The following is an 18,185-nucleotide window of genomic DNA, read 5'->3' as shown; positions in this document are numbered from 1 at the left end:
GGCACAGGGGGGCACTTAGGGTGACCATTCCAGGGCCAGGGGGTGACAAAGATCTGTTGGTTCCTGGGATTTTCTGGAACAGATGGATTTGTGCAGCTCTCTGAGCCGATGGTCCTGCATGCCCCTTTGTCCTGACGCTCCACCTTGGACTCCCAATGCACAGGCTTTTGTGCTTCTAAACTTAATTGTCGTTTCTTTTAATTTATTTATTTTTATTTTAAAATTTTGAGTGTTTTTCTTTATTTCTATTTCATCTTCATTTTTTCACTCCTCCCCCATTTCCCCATTTTCTCTACCTTATTCCTGTCCCCTCCTTGTCCCCACTTTGTCCCTTTTCTTCTTCCCTTATTTTTTTCCTCCCTGTCCCCCCTTTTCCCTTTCTTTTTTTCCCTTTTTTTTCCCTCTCCTTGTCTGCCCTCTTTCCCTTCTTTTTTTCCCTTATTTTGTTTCTCCTTGTACCCCCTTTTTTCCCTTTTTCCCTTTTTTCCCTCTCCTTTTTCCCTTACTTTCCTTTTGTCCTTTTCTCCCCTCCTGTTTTTCTTGTTTTCCTTTCTTCCCTTTTCCCCTCCTGTTTTTCCGTTTTCCCCCCTTTATTTTGTATTTATCTTGGTTTTGTTGGCGTCGGACCGCGGTTTAGCCCCGGGGGCGTGACCATGCAAATGAAAGGGGCGTGTACATGCAAATGAGACCCTCTCCATTGCCAAGTATGCAAATGAGGGGGCGGGGACAGGCAAAGTACGGGCCCGTGCAGTGACAAGATGGCGGCGGCGCGGCGGGCGCAGCTGGTGCTGGGGCACTTGGCCGGGGCCGCTCCGGGGCCGGGGGCCACCCCCAGGGCCGTGCCCTGTGCCGGGGGCCCGCCGCGGGCCAACAGCCCCGACGACGTGGTGGTGGTGCACGGCCGCAGGACCGCCATCGGCCGCGCCCGCCGCGGCGGCTTCAAGGTACGGGCCCGGGGAGGCTGCCCGCCTGTCCCCACAGGTGCTCGGCATCCCCTTGGGAAAGGGGTACCCCCTTCTTCGCCTGGGTGTTGGATCCCTGCATTGTGCCGAGCGGTCTCCAGCTCCCCTGGCAGCCCGGGCAGCAGTCACAGCCCGCTGTCACCTGCCCTGTCACACGGAGCAGCCGCGGCGTGTCCCTCACCTGCACAGCTCGTACGGACCTGGTTCTCCCTGGGTGGCATCCATATAGTCCTGGGAAAGAACGCGGTGCCAGGACGACCCCAAAGGGTGCTCGTTCCTTGTCATCCTTCCAAATAGGTCTCCTCATGCTGGCGGTGCTTCCCACCAGCTGAGTGGTCACTCCTGTTTCACAAAATAAATGGAGTGGCTCCAGTTGCTGGGTCTTGTCACGTATCTGTGACTGTATCTCTGTAGCTGTGTGATTTTGAAGGCCCTGCAGAGCATATTCCTATAAATCCAAGGAAGGTGAGAAAGCAGCGTGTGTGTTACAGTGCCTGAAGGAAAGCTGGGGTAAAAACATCCAGGTAATTCTGCTGTGGTAGGAGAACAACAACCCCTGTGAGCTGAGAAGTGGAGTAAAGCTGCTTTAGCAGCACTGGCCAGCCTCTGATGCTGAACTGGTGACAGGGCACTTACTGGTGTTCACTGGTGGTGCTGATGCCTTGTGCTTTTAGGACACGACACCCGATGAGCTGCTGGCTGCTGTGATGACAGCTGTGCTTCAGGATGTCAACCTCCGTCCTGAGGTCCTGGGAGACATCTGTGTGGGTGAGTGAGTGAGTGAGTGAGTGAGTGAGTGAGTGAGTGAGTGAGTGACACCTCTGCCTGGTGAAACTCCTGGTCTGGACAGCTGTGGGGGACAGACTCCTCCTGTCCTGTGGGATACTCACAAGTCTTATGGGGCTGGAAGGGGTTAGTGTGTAACATTAGGTTTTCATGCCTGTCCTGTTGGTGGTGGGGCTCTGATCTGGTGGTGGGAACATCCCTTCAATGCCTATGAGAGGAATGCAGCCAATTAACTGGAATTGTGTCTTTGCACTCAGGGAATGTGCTGCAGCCTGGAGCTGGTGCCTTGATTGCAAGAGTTGCACAGTTTCTAAGGTAAGCTCTCAGCCAGACTGAGGTTCTTCTTCTCCTCCTTGGACCATGGAGTAGCACAGGGTCAGGGATTGCAGTGAGACTCATGCACTCCCAGGAGTTACAGCAAATCACCCTTTGCCTAGAAACTGGACTTTGATCAGTCACTCGGAGAATGCTGATGGCAAAGAGACAGGGAGGCAGGTGAAGCAGTTTAATCTGTTTGTGCTGCCTGTGTTGGGCCTCTGAAAGGGACATGATGTTTTGTGGGCTCTCAGCTGTACTCTCTGTGAGGCTGTACATCTCTCTGCTGTGTCTAGTCCAAAAACCATGGATGGGCTCAGATCTTTCTGTTATTGCCCAGTGCTGTCAATTGCTCCTACTGAGCTGGATCCCAGATTCCAAACATTTCAGTCAGTTTCTGTTGCCATTGTTTGCTTCTGTCAGTCACTGCACAACTACCACTTTAGAGAGGTTTAGGCACAGCCCGCCAAAATTATGAATATTACAGAGCTTTTCTGGGTTTCTGGCCTGGGTCAGAGCTCAGGATCTCCAGGAGAGGGCCTTGCTTACAGAGCACCTTCTGAAGACAGACCTATGGGGAGACAGCACTTGGAACCACTTGCAAATGAAGTGAGGAGATTATCTTTGAACTTGGCTTTTGCTTGGTGCAGGACCAAATAGATCAAGAAATGGACAAAGTGATCTGCCTGGAACTTGGGGGTTAAAGTTTAATCAAGTGGATTAATGCACTCTTTAGAGCTTTGGGTTGTTTTTGGTTTCTATCACTGAGTCTTTGCCAACACTGTCTTGTTTTCCAGTGGTATTCCAGAGACAGTGCCATGCTCCAGTGTGAACCGGCAGTGCTCCTCCGGGCTACAGGCCATTATCAACATAGCTGGTACGTGTTGTGGGCACTGGCATCCGAGTCAATGCTTGTCCCACCCCAAGGGCTCGTTGCTCCTGTCCTCCAGTCTCTCTGAACAGTAAAACAGTGATCATGTCTTGTGCTGTAGGGAATTTTCAGTGTGGTGTTAGCTAAATGCTTCTATATCCTTGAGTGGCCGAGTTTATCCCTAGAGAAGTAACTTGGTTTTCTGGGGATAAGTTCCACTATCACCTCCATATCAGGCAGCTTCCAGTAGGGTCCCTCCAGTTCTCTCTGGCCCCATGTTAGTCCTCAGCCCCATCAGCTCCTTGGCCTGGCTCTCACTCTGGCAGGCAGAAGGTGAGGAAATGCCCATTTGGCTGAACTGGGTGCTCAGGTGTTTGGAAACTGCAGCTGGGCTGGAAATGCTTTTGCTCCTGATGACAGTAAGAATATTTATGCACTGCTGTTACAGGTGGCATCCGAAATGGATCGTATGACATTGGCTTGGCCTGTGGGTAAGGAAGTATTTTCATAGTGCTTGCTTAGGCTTCCTGAAGGTAACACTGTCCCTGTGCAATAGCCTGCCATAATTAGCTTTTTAGCTAATCTCCAATTAACTAGCCTCTTGAAAGACCAGCAGCTCTCTTGGATGAAGAAATTAATATCCTATGTGTGCTAATGAGTGTTCTGCAGACTTACAGGATCTGTTCTGTACTTCAGTCCTAATATCACAAGCAGTGTTTATTTTTTGGAGGATTATGTAAACATTAGGTTGGTTTTGGGGAAATGCTAGTGACCACATACACATTGACTTCAGAAGAAGGAGTGAAAAAAACTATTCAGTAATCCTGAGGCTGAAATACCGGGTTTCTCTTTTTTTATAGCTTGATGACTCTAATATTTCATTAATTATTCCTGCACACAGTAATGTCCACCAAGATGTTGTGCTTAAAGGGACTGATGGCCTTTGCACCCCCGGGTGTGCCAGACACTGGGTTTTGTTGTGGGAAGCTGTCTGGCCTCTGCCCTGCAGGGTCCTCCATGAAGACATGCAATCCATAAGTTACAACTAGCTTTGGGGAGCTGAGTTTATCCCAAGTTTCACTCTTACAAAGAGTGGAGAAACCCTGGATGAAAACACAAAAGACAATAACTGAGATTTCTCTTACTTAAAACACAGTCCTATGCCTTCCTTGAGGAGTAGATGGAGCTGAAGTCAGTGATGGAGTGTCCCACCTTAGAGCTAGTTTAAATTGCTTATAGCACTTACTATTAGCTGCCTTAATTTCTGCTTGCCTTTCATTTTCCAGGAGTAGTTTCTTTGTTATTAATTCTTCATGAAGGTGTTTGTGTGGTGCAGAATAGAATTCAAACCTTCTTCCCATTTGTAGTCTTCATAAACTAGATTGACCTTATAAAGCCTTCCAAGTCTTAAGTGATGGCTTTGTATTTCTGCAGTAAATTTGAGTATCTTCAATGTGTTAATGAATTTGTGGGTCAAAGATTGCACCCTGTGGAATCCATGTCTGAAATCCTTTGTATTGCAAAACACAAATGGTGCAACTCACTGAAATCTTTGCCATGATTTGCTCAATACTTCTTTTTCTACTGCCAACCTGTTCTTAAGATCTGAGTGATATTTTTTATGTCTGTTAACAATCTCACTGAAGACTCCAGCCCTTGGACCTCATTATGTTTGAGAACAAATGTGCCAGAATCATAGCAATTCCTTCCTAGCTGTAGAAACACAAGAAATTAACTGGTGACATTGGTATCCTGTTCTAGTAAAGCCAGAACCAATTGAATCTCACAATCTGTTTTCATTTCATGATAATTCTTAAATTGATGATTAAAGAGCTTCTGCCTCAGCCAGTTCCTAATTAGCAGCTGTGTTTCTGATAATAGAAAAGCATGTTGTCAGGATACTGAGTTTTGATCAGTCTTAATGGAGCAATTCAAATTTTTCTTATGTTTAGTGTGGAAACAATGTCCCTCAGAAGTGCAAATAACCCTGGTGATATCAGTTCCAACATGATGGATAACCCCAAAGCTCGAGATTGCCTTATTCCTATGGGGTAAGTGTTTCCCCTTCCCACAGTTTAAGGGTTTTATAGCTGCTCTGTCTCGTCATTGACCATAGTTGCAAATCAGTCTGAATGTGGTGAGCTTGGAGCCGTGTGTGTTGGCATCCTTGGTTGTGGTGGAAGATTAATGATGTAAAATGAGGGGAAATCACCAACTCTAATCAAAGGTTTTCTTGTCTTAAGATCAGTGGCTTGTTGAGCAAGGACATCAGATTTGAACCTTGTTCTGGTGCTAGATTTGATTCAAAATTAGCTTTTGCCAGCAGTTCTAAGTTGAGAATGCAGCAGTTGGCTTTCAAACTAAAGCCATTGCTTGTACCTCGTGTTATCTTTGTAGAAGCCAAGTGCAGCTCCATTAGATGTGTAATTTGATTAACTCTGTGATGTTTTTTCCCCAGAATAACGTCAGAAAACGTGGCAGAGAAGTTTGGAGTTTCCCGGAAGAAGCAAGATGCCTTTGCTTTGGCTTCCCAACAAAAGTAAATGCTTTTTTTGCTAGTCTGCTTGGGTTTTTTAACCTTTTAGTTAAGAAATAAGTACAGCTAGAAAACACAGTGCTACTTCCTGGTGAAGTACAGCCTTTGTGTTGCCTTCTGGTCCTTAATAGGGAGCAAAGAAGCTTGAGGGTGTCTGACCAAAATTCAGTGCCTGTGCAGGGTTGTGTGTGATGAGGGAACTGGAGTCCAGAGCTGTACTGGCATTGTGTGACTGACCTCACACAAGTATCACACAGATGCTGAACAGTGAGTGCTCTGCTTGTTTCAGCATCCAAAGGTCCCTGCCTATGGCAGTGGGAGTGGAACTGGACAATCTTTAAGGTCCCTTTCAACGCAAACCATTCTGTGTTTCTATGACAGACCCTCAGGGACGTTTCTGTAACAAGTGTGTGGTGAGGTATTTTCATAGTGGCTTTGGCTCAGCAGCACTGGAACCTGAACATGGGAGCCTTTCCCATGAAGGAATAGTTGAGTGTGGCTGTTCACAGAGAACTGCTGAGCTTGTGAGAAGAGTGGCTTGTCCTCACTGCAGCTGCTTGGCTCTGAGTGAGTCCAGTCCTACCTCTGATCACCTTCCTCTTGGCTTAAATCACTGCCAAAGTCAACTGACCCCAGAATCCATGGGGCTGTACTGGCAGAGCAGTGGCAGGTGATAAAGTTTCTGCCTTCAAAGAGTTAAACTTGCTTTCAGAGCTCTGTTTAAGCATCAGCTTGGTCCAGTTATTTATCTAACACAGGAAGCCACTGCACAGGGTAGTTAACCTTTAAATTCCGGCCCTGCTGCTCAGGGAACTTGGCATGCCAGCCTTTCTCACTGCCATAGAACAGATAACCAAAAGGGTATGTGAATGTGATCCTCACACTCACATGAGGAAAGGGGTGACTTTCTGGCCTTGGTCTCAGGATGTCTGTGGAGTTACCGACCTGTCCTTTACCACTTTGCTCCAATTCCCACTTACCTGGGAGCATTGAATATTTTAATTTTATTGGTAAAAGTGCAAAGTGATGAAACAAGCTTTTAGTGTCCAATTTGTATTCTTTGTGAAGGATTCACCTCTGGAAGGTAAATATAAATAAGCTCTGCTTTGAAGGCTTTTAAAATATCTTGTTGATAGGTTAAATCTACATGACTTGAGTTAATTCTGGTTTAGTTAATTGTATTCTGCCTGGGCATGACAGTTGTTGAGTGCTGCTAGTTCAGGGTTCATGTATTCTCTTACAATTGTGATGTGGCTGTACTCCTGGACAAATAAAACTTCATGCTGGGGGCTGGGAGTGGTCAGTTAGGCACAGAGGTGTTGATGGGAACAGAATGGGGATCTTGCTCTGAAATGAGTGGTCCTGTTACCCAGATTTGGGGACAATGCCCATAATGTTGATGCAGAGATGAAAAGGTTGTCTTCCCATGAATAGAAATAAGAATTTGCCTGTTATCTTGACCACCACTCAGTGATGAAGTACCAAATCCTACCTTAGTTCATTCTCTGCTTTTCTTCACTTTAGTTCTCCTGCAGTTCACCTTCAAAATATTTTAACCCTTCATATTCTTTTTTATACCAGAGCAGCAAAAGCCCAGCAGATGGGACTGTTTAAAACTGAGATTGTTCCAGTGAAGACCACTGTTGCAGATGCTGAGGGCAACAAAAAAACAATCATTGTGCAGCAAGATGAAGGGATCAGGCCCTCCACGACACTGGAAGGTTTGGCAAAGCTGAAACCTGCCTTCAAAGAGGATGGAAGCACTACAGCAGGTCAGCTGTTACGTTTGTGCTGTTCCTCTGGTTTACCTCCCTGTCCTAGAACAAAAAGCATGCTAATAGATCTCTTCCAACAGGGAATGCCAGCCAGGTCAGCGATGGAGCAGCTGCTGTTCTCCTGGCAAAACGCTCCAAGGCAGCGCAGCTGGGACTGCCGGTGCTGGGGGTGCTGAGATCCTTTGCTGTGGTGGGGGTCCCACCTGATGTGATGGGCATAGGGCCAGCCTATGCCATCCCTGTTGCTGTGGAAAAGGCAGGTGAGAACCACCTGTCATTCAGGCAGTGCTGGGCACAAGCAAGTCAGACTCCTTGGGCTGCGATTTAAGGTTATATTATTCAAGCATGTGCAGCTGTTGGCCCCAGGAACAGTGAAATTAAATCTGAAACCTTAAAAGAGGTCCTGTTTCAGATTGGTGCAACATTTTCCCCTTGTACTGGTGTGTAAATTGTTGTTCACTCACCTTTGAGAAACTCAGGAGTAAATCCCTGCACAGGCTCAACAAGAGTTGACATGTGACAAGTGTTCACTTAGTGCTGTTTTCCCTTCTTTATTATGACCAATGTGTAGGGGGTAGTTTTGTTTGGTTTTTGATGTTTTTTTCTTTACAATTTTGCCATCTTACTTAGGTTTTTTACCACATTCATTGGGTTAAACAGCTTTTGTAGCTGATGAGCTGATTTAGCCTGGCCTGGCTGTGGTCACATGCCTGCCTGTAGCTTTTATCTTTTACTCTCCAAATACCCTTCAATCCTTAATCCCTCTGCAGAGAAATCACACTTAATCTGAGGAAACTTGGCAGACTCAGTGACACAATACCATGAACTGTGATGTTTTGCAATCTTTAGGCACTGCTGTACATAAACTTGTTCAAGTGTAAATACCCCACGTGGAGCTGAGGTTCCTCTTTTTTAGATGGAGGAGAACTGGAATTCACAGAGGGAGGCTGTCAGGCAATTACTCTTTGATACAGTTATGAGGCAAAATTACCTCCTTTTAACTGCTGACTTTTCTGGCCCATAGGTCTAACTTTGAATGACATTGATATATATGAAATTAATGAAGCCTTTGCAAGTCAGGTGAGTGAGGATCATGTTTGTGTTGCTGCATTGCTTGGCAACTGAGTGTATTTCAGCTTGGTCTTCAGGTTAAGATTTTTAACTTGTTCCACATATTACATCTTCAGCCAAATGTTAATAACATGTGCAGACTGTTTTCTGTTTTCCTTTTCCTTCAAATAAAAATGAGCAGGGCATTGCTTATACAGCTTAATATTAGAAAAAGTCCACTAAGAAACAATTAGCTATTGTCCTCTCATACCAACTTGCAACATCTGTTTCACCAGGGATTTATTGTCAGGTTGTCTGTCTGAATGTGTGTGGGCTCAGTTTGAGATGAAGTGGACGGTTTTAGCTCACTTCTGTGCCTTGTTGCACTCCATTCTCCTGAGAATGATGGTCTAGCTGGAGTCAGGCTTCTGACCTGGAAGAGGAGAGCTGAGAACTAAGGAAGATAAGAGCATCTCCATGAAATCATTCCCTGTGTCTTTCCAGGCTGTGTACTGTGTTGAAAAGCTGGGCATTCCCATGGAGAAGGTGAACCCCCTGGGTGGAGCCATAGCACTGGGACACCCCCTGGGCTGTACTGGTGCTCGGCAGGTCGTCACTTTGCTCAATGAACTGAAGCGCAGAGGGAAGAGGTGAGTGCTGAGCCATCAGCATTGGCCTCGCACCTGCTGGGTGTGCACTCCCCCAGGCTCGGGGATGAGCAGTTTGGGTTAAGCTTTCTCCATCCTTTGGATGAGGTAACTGTCCCTTTGGGTTAAATTTGTCCATTGCATGGATGGCTTTGAACTTGAACCCAAGTGAAACAGGAGAGCAGTAGAAAGCTCAAATTTATTGTATTCTTGTTTTTTTTCCCCTGGATGATGTAAACCTAAGTTGTCTTTTTCCTTAATTCCACGTGTTCTTTATTTCAGAGCATACGGAGTGGTGTCCATGTGCATTGGAACTGGCATGGGTGCTGCAGCCGTGTTTGAGTACCCCGGGAACTGAGCTCCACACAACACCACCACAGCTCCCTCTGCCTTCCCTAGGCAAAGCAAGTGATTGCCACTGAAATCAAGTGGGTTCTGGGATTTGTTACTAGATCTACAAATTTTAGGCAGAAATTGTGAAGTAGAATTAAAGGTGCAGCTCTGTGAAGGTGAGGAAATGTAAAACTGGCATATGGCTTCCTGACAGAAGAAATTAGCTCAGCTGAAATTCAACTACAGGCCCTAGTGTGATGATTAAGAATGAATATTTTTAATTTAATCTCTTTATTCTGTGAATGTTACCAGAGCGAAACAGTTCATGGGACAGTATTTTTGTATGACAAATTGGCAAAAAGAGTCACTCAAAATGAAGACATCATGTCCACATGTAAAGACTTCTCCAGTATTTCCTTAAAAGATTTCATCATTTTGTAACAAGTTTAAAAGAGCTTGTTTTGAAGCAAAGACTTTGACATCCTTGCCTTTTCTTAGAACTGTGTCTGTCCTAACCCAGCTAGAAGTTGTCTGTGTCTTAAATTGTCCCTACACTGTAGCTTGCTGCTGGTGGAGCTGCTCTGAAGCCTCCAGTGGGGGAAAATGGAAGGACTGGAACATAATTTCCACAGGAAATGCCTGAATGGAAAGGTTCTGTTCAGTTGCTAGAAGCCAGGATTTGGATGTGGCCATTCCTTCTTTAACAATGTGAGTTATCAGTTTGTGTGACTCCAAGGACAATCTTGTGTTTAATCATATTTACTTACCTAATATAAAGCAAATTGCAGCATTACATTTACTGCAAGCACTACATGAAGACCAGTCATAGGTCAGTCCTGCAGTGCTAATACAAACATGTTCCTTCTTGTGTCTTTCATAATCCCTTATTTCTTCTCTTGTCTGAACAGGAAGATCACTGAAACTCAGATTGAAAAAGAAATGTACTCATTGCTGCTTTAAATTTGTAACAAACTGAAGTTCTTTGTCCTGACTTTTGTTTTTGCACTTAACAATACAATTGGGTTCTTGCAATACATTTGTTTCCTTTTTATGATGATTTTTAGTTGAAGGTCATGATGAGTTAGAGCTCTTTGATATTTTCACAATCCCATGCCGTAGCCTGTCTCACCCAGCAATCACACAGGCGTGTGTTAGAGCCAAAAATTGAATTATTTAGAGGGGATAATGAGCCATTAGCAAAAGCCTTTTATTTAATGGGAGTGGAAAAATTTAACAGACTCAGAAGAGGGAATTCCAGTGACCTTTAGCTAAAATAATACTAAAATAATTTAAAGAGAAGTGAGAGTAAATGGGAACCATGTGGGGGGAAAGAATGAAAAGGAAGAAGGGTTCCTCCCTCTGTTGCTAATGGGGATGTTCTCAAGGCCCAAGCATGATGAAACACACAGGTTGGTAATTTTCCAAGGAGACCAGGGAAAATTGGCTCTTCCCCTTTTCATGTAAGGCGCTGAGAAAACAGCCTGGGGACTGCTGGACTATTCACCAATTCTTGCTTTTATTAAGTGTCAATGTCCATTTTAATGTCAAACAAATAAATGAGGCAAAACAAAAGCTGCTTTAAGGTATGAATAGTCTTCATCTGTAATGCAAGGCATGCTGGGCTCTGCAGAGGGCTTTGGCCTGACTTACACAGCTGCTTTGCTATTTAAAACTTTGTTCTGTGCCTAAAGCTAAGCTTATCACAGCAATAAAAGTATCAGTACAGAATGGGACTACAACTGGTGAAGGTACCATGAGAATTTCTTTCCTCATAACCTAAATTTTCATTCTGCTAAAATTCCAGTCCTCACTAAAACAAGAGTAGATGAAAATACAGGCTCAGCTGCTGGCACATCTGCATCCAACCTGTTACCTTGACATTTGTCCTGCATTGTCCTGCTTAATGCACCTTCCTGCAATGAACTCCTTGCCCTCTGAGGTACAGCCTGCAAGGCTTCTCTTCCAGCATTCCAGAAATGATCACAATAGCTTCATAGTCAGTTTTGCTCCTAAAATGCACAGCAAAAGGTTCAGTTAGAGCTACATGCAGTCCTGTGTTTAGGGATGAGATGAAAAGGGGAGAATGGTGTCCTAAGAATGGCTCCAAGTCACAAGCACAGGTCACTAATGTTAGTGCCAAGTCCCTAGGGTTGTGTTCCATGGGTAGAAATTACTTGGTGTTTGAAAAGAATGTTCAGGTCTGTGCTTGAAGACATTGGATTCATGTTTGAAAGAATGAGAATATCATCCTACTTGTGAAATTCTGTTTTAGATGAATAAATGAAATGAAGCTCTGCTGTGAGCAAACACCTGCACTGCCTTGATGTGAAAACTGCTCCCTGCAACAAAGTTTGAAAGGAAAAGTTTCTGTCACTCCTCTGAGACAAGGGGCAGGTAGTGGAGTCCAAATTGTAAATTAACATCAAAAAGGTTTACAACAACTCTAGTTTTGCACCAAGTTGAAGAGCATAACTTGCCCAAGGCTAATGCCACTCAGTGCTCCTGAGACTGTTCCTGTGAAGGACTTCTCTGTGTCCAAGTGCCAGCTGTTGTAAGAGCCTGAGGCAAATGCCTGTTCTGCCAGACAGTGTTTGTTTTTTCCTTCTCATAAAACAATTCCCCTGCAGAAAGACCACTAATTATTAAAATAACAGCACAGTTTGCATATAATTATCTCCTAATGCCGCATTGATCCCACACTCTGCTGTGTTGGGAATTCTTCCTATGGAGCCCCACAGATGAGCTGGCTGCAATACAGCAACATCTTTGCTTTCTGGTATTTCCAGGCATTTTCAGATTAGCGTATTTGTCAGACAGAAAGAAGTGCTTCAGGCACATTCAGCAGAATTCCAGAAAAATTATGACAGTCAGGAGGCTGGGGAGGCTTCTGGTCCACCATGCTCCTCTAAATAGGGACAGTTAAGTGCAGCTGCTCAAGGCTCCATCCCACTGCAATATCAGTAACTTCAGTGATGGAAATCACTGGATTGTGTTCCAAGGAGATGGAAGTTGTAACAATAATTCACCTACAGTTTGTTTGAAATTTCCCTGTCATCAGTTTTCAGAGCTCACTGAAATCACTGAGACAGACTTATTTTAACTTCCTGCCACCATGTGATAACCTCCAAAAATAGTTCATAACGGAAAATGATTTTTTTTTTTTTACAGGAGTTGTATGTCTTTAATCAGAACAAAGAAATTAAAGTCTTTGGGTTATCATAGAATCATGGAATGTTTTGGGCTGGAAGAGACAGCAAAGCTTCTTGTTCCAAGCTCCTGCCCTGTGCAGGGAAGCCTTCCATTAGAAGGTTCTTCAAAGCTTCATCCAGCCTGGCATTAAAACAATTCCAGAGATGGGGCAGCCACAGCTTCTCTGGACAACCCGTGCCAAGGCCTCACAATGTAGAAGTTCTTTCTAATCTAACCCCACCCTCTGGCAGTGTGAAGCCATTGCCTCTTGTCCTATCACTCCAGGCCTTTGTTCCAAGTCCCTCTCCAGCTATCCTGGAGCCACTTTAAGCACTGGAAGGGACTCTGAGGCTCCCCACAGAGCCTTCTTTTCTCCAGGCTGAACAACCCCAGCTTTCTGTGAACAGCACAAGTTCAGTCCTGTTAACTGTACCTTGCAGTAAAGCTGATCTGCAGAATCTCTCTAGTAGGTGCCTCCCCTTCTCGTGCCTTCAAAACGCCTTTAGTTGGGAAGATGGAAAATACTTCCATGTCCTTAGGCCTTTTCTGTTCATCTGCAGTGGAAGGGGAAAATATCAAACAAAGCCATACAAGACCCTTTGTGTAAGTGTGTGCAGCAAGTAGTACTCATGGCAATGCACCTCTTTGCTGAGCAACTAATAAATAATGTCTCACACTGTCAGAGGGTTTCTGTGCATGTGCCCAGACTCTATTTTCATCCTCCAATCAAGGACAGTGATCAGTGGTCTCCACCTTGAAATAATAAGGCCCTGATCCTCTGGAGCCCATCTGTTATTAACAGCATTAGGCTCATGCTCAAACTGAACCCATGAGGAGCCACTGGTTCTTGTTGCCTTTCAGGACTGATTTATAAATGAGCAGAGCATGTCCCAAGAATTGTGAGGGCTGATACTCCATATTTTGGTTAGATCTGGAGTAACTGCTGAAATCAGTACTGTATCAATATCAGTACAATAATGTCAAAAAAGGGAGAGGAAAAGCCCACATTAGCCCACAAAAGCAGACCACAGATGTTTACACCCAAGATCATCACATATTGGCCCTATATTGACTGCATGCAGTCTTAATAAAAACACTGAATAGTGAAACTCTGTAACAAGGAAATCGATTGCAAAACCAGAATACCCAGCAAAGCAGTCCAGTAGCTTCTGCAGCCACTCCAGTTATACAGGAAGACGTGTTCTGTCTTGGTCTGAGCAACAAAGCAGGTCTGGAAATCAACCATGTCACAGGAGAGCTCCAGGACTGGAACAGTCAGGTAGGCAGTCACTGGGACCAGCTGCAAAACAGGGGAAAGGGAAAAGAGAATAAAACTCATCTCATTTTAGTAATTCCTGCTCCAGCAGGATCGTTCTTAACCCCAACCACTGAATCAAGGATCACTGTTTTGTGTTCTTTCACAAAAGAGTAAATTCCTATTCTACAGCCTTGAGTGAATAAAGTTGTTGCTTGTGTGTTATTTTTTGGGACAGGTTTTCAGACCAGACACTGTGGTCTTAATGAAGTAACACGGAGTGAACGTTCTCATTTGTTTTTAGGGTTTTCTCTGAAGTTGCAGACATTACAGCATCTCCTGGTCCCTCAGGACTGTATATGGCCCACTGTGAGTCATTCAGTTTGTGCAGATTGCCCAAGATTATGATTCAGTTGACTGTAACTTAGATATGGTGCTCAGTGTCACACAGGTCATGCCTCAGAAATACCTGGTATGAAAGAAAATAGAAGTGCCTGCAGTGTACTGGGATGCTGAAGGCTGGGAAGGGGGTTACAGATTTCTGACTGGAAGGGATCAGTCTTTAAATGCACATGGGCTTTGACCACACTGCAGGAGCTCAATGGACTCAGGAGCCTTTTCAGAAGCCCTTGGGTGCTGCAGGATGCAGTGCCTGGTGACCCAGGCATGGCTTGCTCCCTGGGACAGCCCTGACCCCTGTCTCAGAGTCATCCTGTGACCGGGTGTGTGGCCCTTTGAGTGTCACCTGGCCTGCCATGCAGAGAGCTGGGGTACCAGCACCAGGGTGTGACCCCAACCTGCACAGCCCACCTGGGAGTCACCTTTAATCTCTGCAGAGAGCAACCTCAAAGCCATTTTCTTTACGTGGATGACCTCATTTACTCTAGAGGTGCCTGTAATTCAAGGCTGAGTAAATCCTAACCAGAGTCAGAGATGCTGCTGAAACAGCCCTTTCCCAGGGCTCAGAGATCCTGTCCTGACCTTACCTGGGTAGTGGAGTTACTGTGCTCAATGACCAGATTTTGATTAAACTTCAGTTTTCTCTCTCCACTCTCCAGCTGGAGCACTTGGCATCCAGGAAGCAGCTGGGTCTCTGGCAAGTGTTGATACCTAAGTAACTTCTGAGTTGTATGGAATGACACTTTCACCTGTGGGAAGAGGAATTCCCATGAACTATCACATAAGACAACACTGTGTGCAGGAAATCCAAAGTACACATTGCACAAAGGCCCAGACACACATTTTCCCACTGGAGCCCAAAGGTGTCATGCCAGCAGCCAAATTCCCACTAGAACAAAGCAATACAATTAAAGAAAGAAACACAGCTATTTCCTATGAATCTAGTAGAGGGAGATGGATTGTAAAGGTGAAAGCTGATCTCTGAACCATGGGGAGAAACAGTCTCTAGCAAGCTAAAAGTTTTCAGTTCCTGAGGGCACAAATCCATGTTCCCACAGCTGTCTTAGACATGTAAATCCTCTCTCTTCCCACACATGCAGAATTGAGATGTGTGTGTCTCCATGTCAAAATGAACACAGCAAAATGAGAAGCACGCTTCAAAAATGCAATAGTTACTCATTCTTTGCAGCTTACCTAATTCTCCACTCTGGGACTTTGTTTCCTTTAATGCAATTTGTACACCCAAAACTAATCAAATTTTCCTCTCCTTGCACTGGCTACATCTAATTTAAGGAAATGAGGGAAGACTGCAGTCATTGGAAATCTTTTAATTTGTCCAACATATATATGGCTATTGATTTAAATGAGCTCCAAACCCCACAGGGTTTTCTGCAGGAGTTTGCAACAGGTCAGAGTTGATGGGAAAAGCACATCAGGAACAGAAAAAGATTATTTGCAGAAAAATTATCTGCATCTGCAATATAGCAGGCAAAATGGCAGTAATTAGCATTTGCTAATACACCGCCATTTCCCATGAAACTGGGAGATTTCTATGCTGGCTGTGTTTTTCTGTGGTTCATCTGGGCCACACTAGCACACCAATTACTAAACTCTCTATTCTGGCACAGGATTATTATTTTGAGCCTACCAGCATGTTTTGCTCTGGATAAAGTACATGTTGCAGTTGCTGTTCCCTTTCCTCCTTCTTGCTGTGGGATGTTTTGGTGCTCTTCTTGGGATCTGCACTGGAGAGACTGAAGGGCATAGAGGGCGTAGACAGAAAGAGCCTGAAGTACAGAGGAACCTTGGTACAATTCATGAGTTTCAAACTCTGAGTAATTACTGCATCTCTTAAAACCTGGGGGAGAAATGATTCAGAACTGGTCAGTTTTAACTCCCTGGAGAAGTTTGTGTTGTGCTGTCTGGTCATGGAGCACCAGCAGGAATCGGAAGGATTTTACCTCAAAGCAACCCAGTATTTTCTACCTGTGTTATTCAACATTTCTTGAGTGAAAAATTAAAACAAAAGTAACGCAATAAAGTTTAAGTTTTTGAATGTCAAGGGTCACAGCAACTGAAGTGACTCATTTTACTTTTGGACCTTTACGTCCTGAAAATCAGAACTTATTTTTCTACTTACAAACTCCCCTACAATGAAAGAAAAAATGGAATAAAACAGGCATTGTCTGAGCTCAGCTTTTCTTACTCCTGGGTAATAAGTACTTGTAGTGCTTTTTTTGTTCCCTATCTTGTTATGTGCAATATAGAAAATGAGGCTACTGATGATTAGGATGTATTTTCAAAGCCATGTGCACACAGCTCTGAATTCTCCCAGCAGCACAGCAATACAAAGCAGCCAAATACATCAGTGTGGGAAATACTTACTCCATAAAAAGGCCTAGCAGGCAGGAGATCACTCGCCACTGCATAAAACACCATTCCTCTGTCGTGATCCATCTCCAGTTCTAACCTGAGTGTAAAGAACCAGGGCTGGTCACAGCCCTGTCCCAGGCTGACCCATTCCATGAGGGTGCCAGCTGTGAGCAGATGGGACTTACAGGGGATGCCTCAGGACAGCCTCCATGTGCATTTGGAACGGTGCAGCTTCATAGCCCTGACTGCGCCGCACCTTGCTGGGCACCATCCTTGCAAGCTGGCAACGACATGGAAACAGAAACCATGTGGGAAATGGTAGCACTCAACCTGAAATGCTGCTTTGAGCCCGAGAGGCTGTCAGCCAAAATAGGATTCTGCTTGGCAATGCAGTGCCTGTTTGTAAGACAGGATGGAACTGCAGAGGCTGAGCAGTAGCTGAACTCTGAATGGCTGTGGGTGATACAGGTGCAGGGCAGGTTTAGATTAGACATTAATAAGAAATTCTTCACTCTGAGGGTGGTGAGGCCCTGGCACAGGTTTGCCAGAGAAGCTGTGGATATGTCCCATCTCTGGAAGCATTCAAGGCCAGGTTGGATGGAGTGTGGATCAGCTTTTTCTGGTTAAAGATGTCACTGTCCATGGCAGAGGGGTGGAGCTGGATGGTCCTTTCCAGCTCTTACCATTCCAAGATTCTATTATTCTACATTTCTTTCTTCAAGAATAAGGATTATTAGGGTTGTTTTTTTGAATATTCTATTATCATTCATTCAGGTTACCTTGCACCTTTGCAACAATTCATGTCAGAGAATCGCTGAGCCATTCATAAAACTATTCAAGCCTCACATCAATAGTTGTTGAAGAGGAAGTTTCCCAGAGGAGAGATATGCTGTCCAAATTCACACAGGAAGGTGGATGCAGAGCCAGGAACAGGACTCAGCAGTCCTGACTCTCACTTCCATTGTTAACTATTGTTATCAATAAAACCTGATGTTGTGATAGCATTTCAAACCCTGGACTTTTGTCTGGGGTCTGCTGCCTTAGACAATGCAAGAAGATGGTGACATTCCCACCCCAGAATGCTTCCAAGCTTAAAGTGAAACGCAACAGATGACCAACGCTGGTTAAGGAAGGATGTAGAGGATAGCAGGAACAGGACTGTTTACACAGACTGGCCAGGTAACAGCAGCCTGGACATAAATTACAGGAAGGGAAACGCTATTCCCCAGTTACCTTTGGCCTTGCTATGACAGTCGGTTTACCTTGTCGTCCAGGCTCATGAAGCCCAGCACCACCCCTTCACAACGCCGCTCAGCCTCGGTGTCCGGGAGGACGAGCGGAGTGAAGGAGATGTAAACGTCGCTGCTGCCACCTCCTGGAACCACCTGCGGCCGGGAGAGAGCGTTTAGTGCAGGGACCTGCCAGGAACTGATTGCACAAGAACCCTCGGGACTCAGCTGCCAAAACTGAGTTGCACAAGCAGCATGAAATCCCCCGGGCACGGGCTCAGGCTTGCACGAAAATGCCAAGATGTGACAGCAAAACTGACAATTACTTCAACTGCAAATATCACTGTGGCCACTTTTTAGCATCAACAGATTTTAAACACAGTCACAGACTAACCCTCTAAGTACACAAACATACATTCACATTTGTTTGTTTTTAAAAATACCCAATTCTGCCCACTCTTACTC

General features: G+C 45.0%; 2 protein-coding genes across 3 annotated transcripts in view; one reads left to right on the top strand and one right to left on the bottom strand.

The window, feature by feature from the left end:
* Nucleotides 1-727: 727 nt before the first annotated feature.
* Nucleotides 728-10,309, top strand: ACAA1 (acetyl-CoA acyltransferase 1). Its single transcript, XM_014873741.2, has 12 exons — nt 728-944; nt 1,637-1,730; nt 2,006-2,063; nt 2,861-2,940; nt 3,383-3,425; nt 4,887-4,985; nt 5,393-5,473; nt 7,052-7,242; nt 7,326-7,505; nt 8,270-8,325; nt 8,800-8,945; nt 9,225-10,309. Exons 1-12 carry the CDS (start codon nt 759-761, stop codon nt 9,298-9,300), a joined length of 1,290 nt encoding a protein of 429 aa, XP_014729227.1. The 5' UTR covers nt 728-758; the 3' UTR covers nt 9,301-10,309.
* Nucleotides 9,380-18,185, bottom strand: part of DLEC1 (DLEC1 cilia and flagella associated protein) — a 34,243-nt gene continuing 25,437 nt past the window's right edge. Inside the window, exons 31-38 of one of the 2 annotated variants that reach the window (XM_014873650.2) lie at nt 17,754-17,876; nt 16,677-16,771; nt 16,504-16,588; nt 15,767-15,976; nt 14,706-14,867; nt 13,611-13,764; nt 12,898-13,018; nt 9,380-11,284 (exon numbers count right to left, since the gene is read on the bottom strand). In XM_014873650.2, the coding sequence (XP_014729136.2) occupies nt 11,176-11,284; nt 12,898-13,018; nt 13,611-13,764; nt 14,706-14,867; nt 15,767-15,976; nt 16,504-16,588; nt 16,677-16,771; nt 17,754-17,876 (1,059 nt within the window). In that variant the 3' untranslated portion in view covers nt 9,380-11,175. Of the gene's footprint in view, nt 11,285-12,897; nt 13,019-13,610; nt 13,765-14,705; nt 14,868-15,766; nt 15,977-16,503; nt 16,589-16,676; nt 16,772-17,724; nt 17,877-18,185 lie in introns of those variants that run through there. The other variant, XR_015799258.1, reaches the window with a different exon arrangement.

This window comes from Sturnus vulgaris, chromosome 1, assembly GCF_052056855.1.
Source record: "Sturnus vulgaris isolate bStuVul1 chromosome 1, bStuVul1.hap1, whole genome shotgun sequence".
NCBI classification, from domain to species: domain Eukaryota; kingdom Metazoa; phylum Chordata; class Aves; order Passeriformes; family Sturnidae; genus Sturnus; species Sturnus vulgaris.
Note: the sequence above shows the minus strand (reverse complement) of the source record. Positions and strands in the feature narration are given on the sequence as shown.

Excerpts from the sequence above, each read along its gene's own strand:
- ACAA1 (XM_014873741.2), top strand. The coding sequence starts at position 759 with ATGGCGGCGGCGCGGCGGGCGCAGCTGGTGCTGGGGCACTTGGCCGGG. Across the intron at positions 2,064-2,860 it reads AGAGTTGCACAGTTTCTAAG|TGGTATTCCAGAGACAGTGC; the intron begins GTAAGCTCTCAG and ends CTTGTTTTCCAG. Across the intron at positions 2,941-3,382 it reads GGCCATTATCAACATAGCTG|GTGGCATCCGAAATGGATCG; the intron begins GTACGTGTTGTG and ends CTGCTGTTACAG.